This window comes from Buceros rhinoceros, unplaced genomic scaffold (assembly GCF_000710305.1).
Source record: "Buceros rhinoceros silvestris isolate BGI_N320 unplaced genomic scaffold, ASM71030v1 scaffold2266, whole genome shotgun sequence".
In the NCBI taxonomy this organism is placed as follows: domain Eukaryota; kingdom Metazoa; phylum Chordata; class Aves; order Bucerotiformes; family Bucerotidae; genus Buceros; species Buceros rhinoceros.
In genome coordinates this window covers 159,201-160,543 of record NW_010417998.1, presented here as the reverse complement: position 1 = coordinate 160,543, position 1,343 = coordinate 159,201, and the positions used below count along the sequence as shown (strand labels likewise).

The following is a 1,343-nucleotide window of genomic DNA, read 5'->3' as shown; positions in this document are numbered from 1 at the left end:
TGCTGAACCCACTAATTTGTATCCTTGCTGGTGCATCCTGGCAGCCCCAGAGCTCCTCACTGTTCTCCTTAAGCAATGGCCAAAGCCACCACCGAGAGGACATCAACTTCCCAGAGCAGAATGTAATTTCTTACCAGGGTGGAGAAGCAGCTGTGGGTGGAGCAATAATGGACAGTATCTCCATGGGGAAGGTCTGCTCCTGACCCTCCTTCACTAGCAGACGACTCACACCAAGCAAGGGGAGTTGTAGCTCTTCCAAAACTCTTGAGTTTTCTGGTCTTTTCTAGGTCTGGACATTTTATGTCTTTACACACGACCAATGCTTCCTTTGATTTCAGCTCGGTTTGTGCCTTTAACGACACTCCGTTACAAGCTCCCTCCAGTACTTGAGCATTTTGTGAAGAGGTGTGATTTTTTTGGCTTACCTTTAAATAGGCCACATCTCAATTTCACTGCTGCTGCACTCCAGTACCAGGTGGACAGAGCGCCTGGTCTCTGTTCCAAAAAGCAGTCACTGCTGTGTGTCTCTTTAACCTCTCCCAATGCCTGTGCTCATGGCCTGAGGACAATGTGCCGTTTGAAATCCATCTGTGAACTTCCCCACGGAGTCAAGCTGGTTTCCAGCCAGCAGTGCTGAATACAGAGTGTGACCCCTCCTACTCCCTGAGCACCTTTTCTATTCATCAAGATTTTACAGCACTACTGTCACAAGCATCCAGAGCTCCTACCTTCAGGCCCAGGTCCAGTTCCTGGAGAGAGCGTTTTATCTCGCTGGTGAGGATGTTCATGCGCTCACACTCCTGGAAGGCCACCACGACGTACGGTGTCCTCTCCTCCACCTTCGCCATCAGCTCTGCGATGTTAAACTCATCCACCAGTTTCTCTAACATCTCTTCCAGAAGAGCTTTGACCTATGTGCCAAAGAGAAGCGAGAAAGGGATGTTAGGGAACGACCCCCTGAGCTTCCTCAGCCTGAATGCACCATGAAAACTCCATCTGCCAGTTAGTGTCTCCCAAACCACCAGTGGCTGTCACACTGGGAACTGCACTTTTCCAAGAGCTTGCCCTGTCCTATTCAAATTCAGATGGTCTACAAAAGTTAATGTCAGATGAAACAATTTTAAAATGGTGGTTTAAAATTGTCCCTATGACGTGGCAGCCTCCTTTCTTCTCGGGTCTCGAGCTGGTATTCTTATTTCTCCTCAGGACAGGTTCAATGCAGAAGATGGATGGGGCTGTAGCCTCAGCTGAGCCTCAGCACAACCAACCTTATGAGCTGGTTTTCTGTGGTATATTGATAGAGAGGTGATTGTATAAAACTGAATTTTAAGCTGAATTTGGCA

The 1,343-nt window shown here is 48.3% G+C and overlaps 1 protein-coding gene across 1 annotated transcript in view; it reads right to left on the bottom strand.

Moving 5' to 3' along the window:
- Nucleotides 1–1,343, bottom strand: part of DNAH9 (dynein, axonemal, heavy chain 9) — a gene marked incomplete at its 5' end in the record, with an annotated part of 172,531 nt that overhangs the window by 14,092 nt on the left and 157,096 nt on the right. The window contains one exon of the mRNA XM_010138359.1: nucleotides 729–911. Within this exon, the coding sequence (XP_010136661.1) occupies nucleotides 729–911 (183 nt within the window). The remainder of the gene's footprint in view (nucleotides 1–728; nucleotides 912–1,343) is intronic.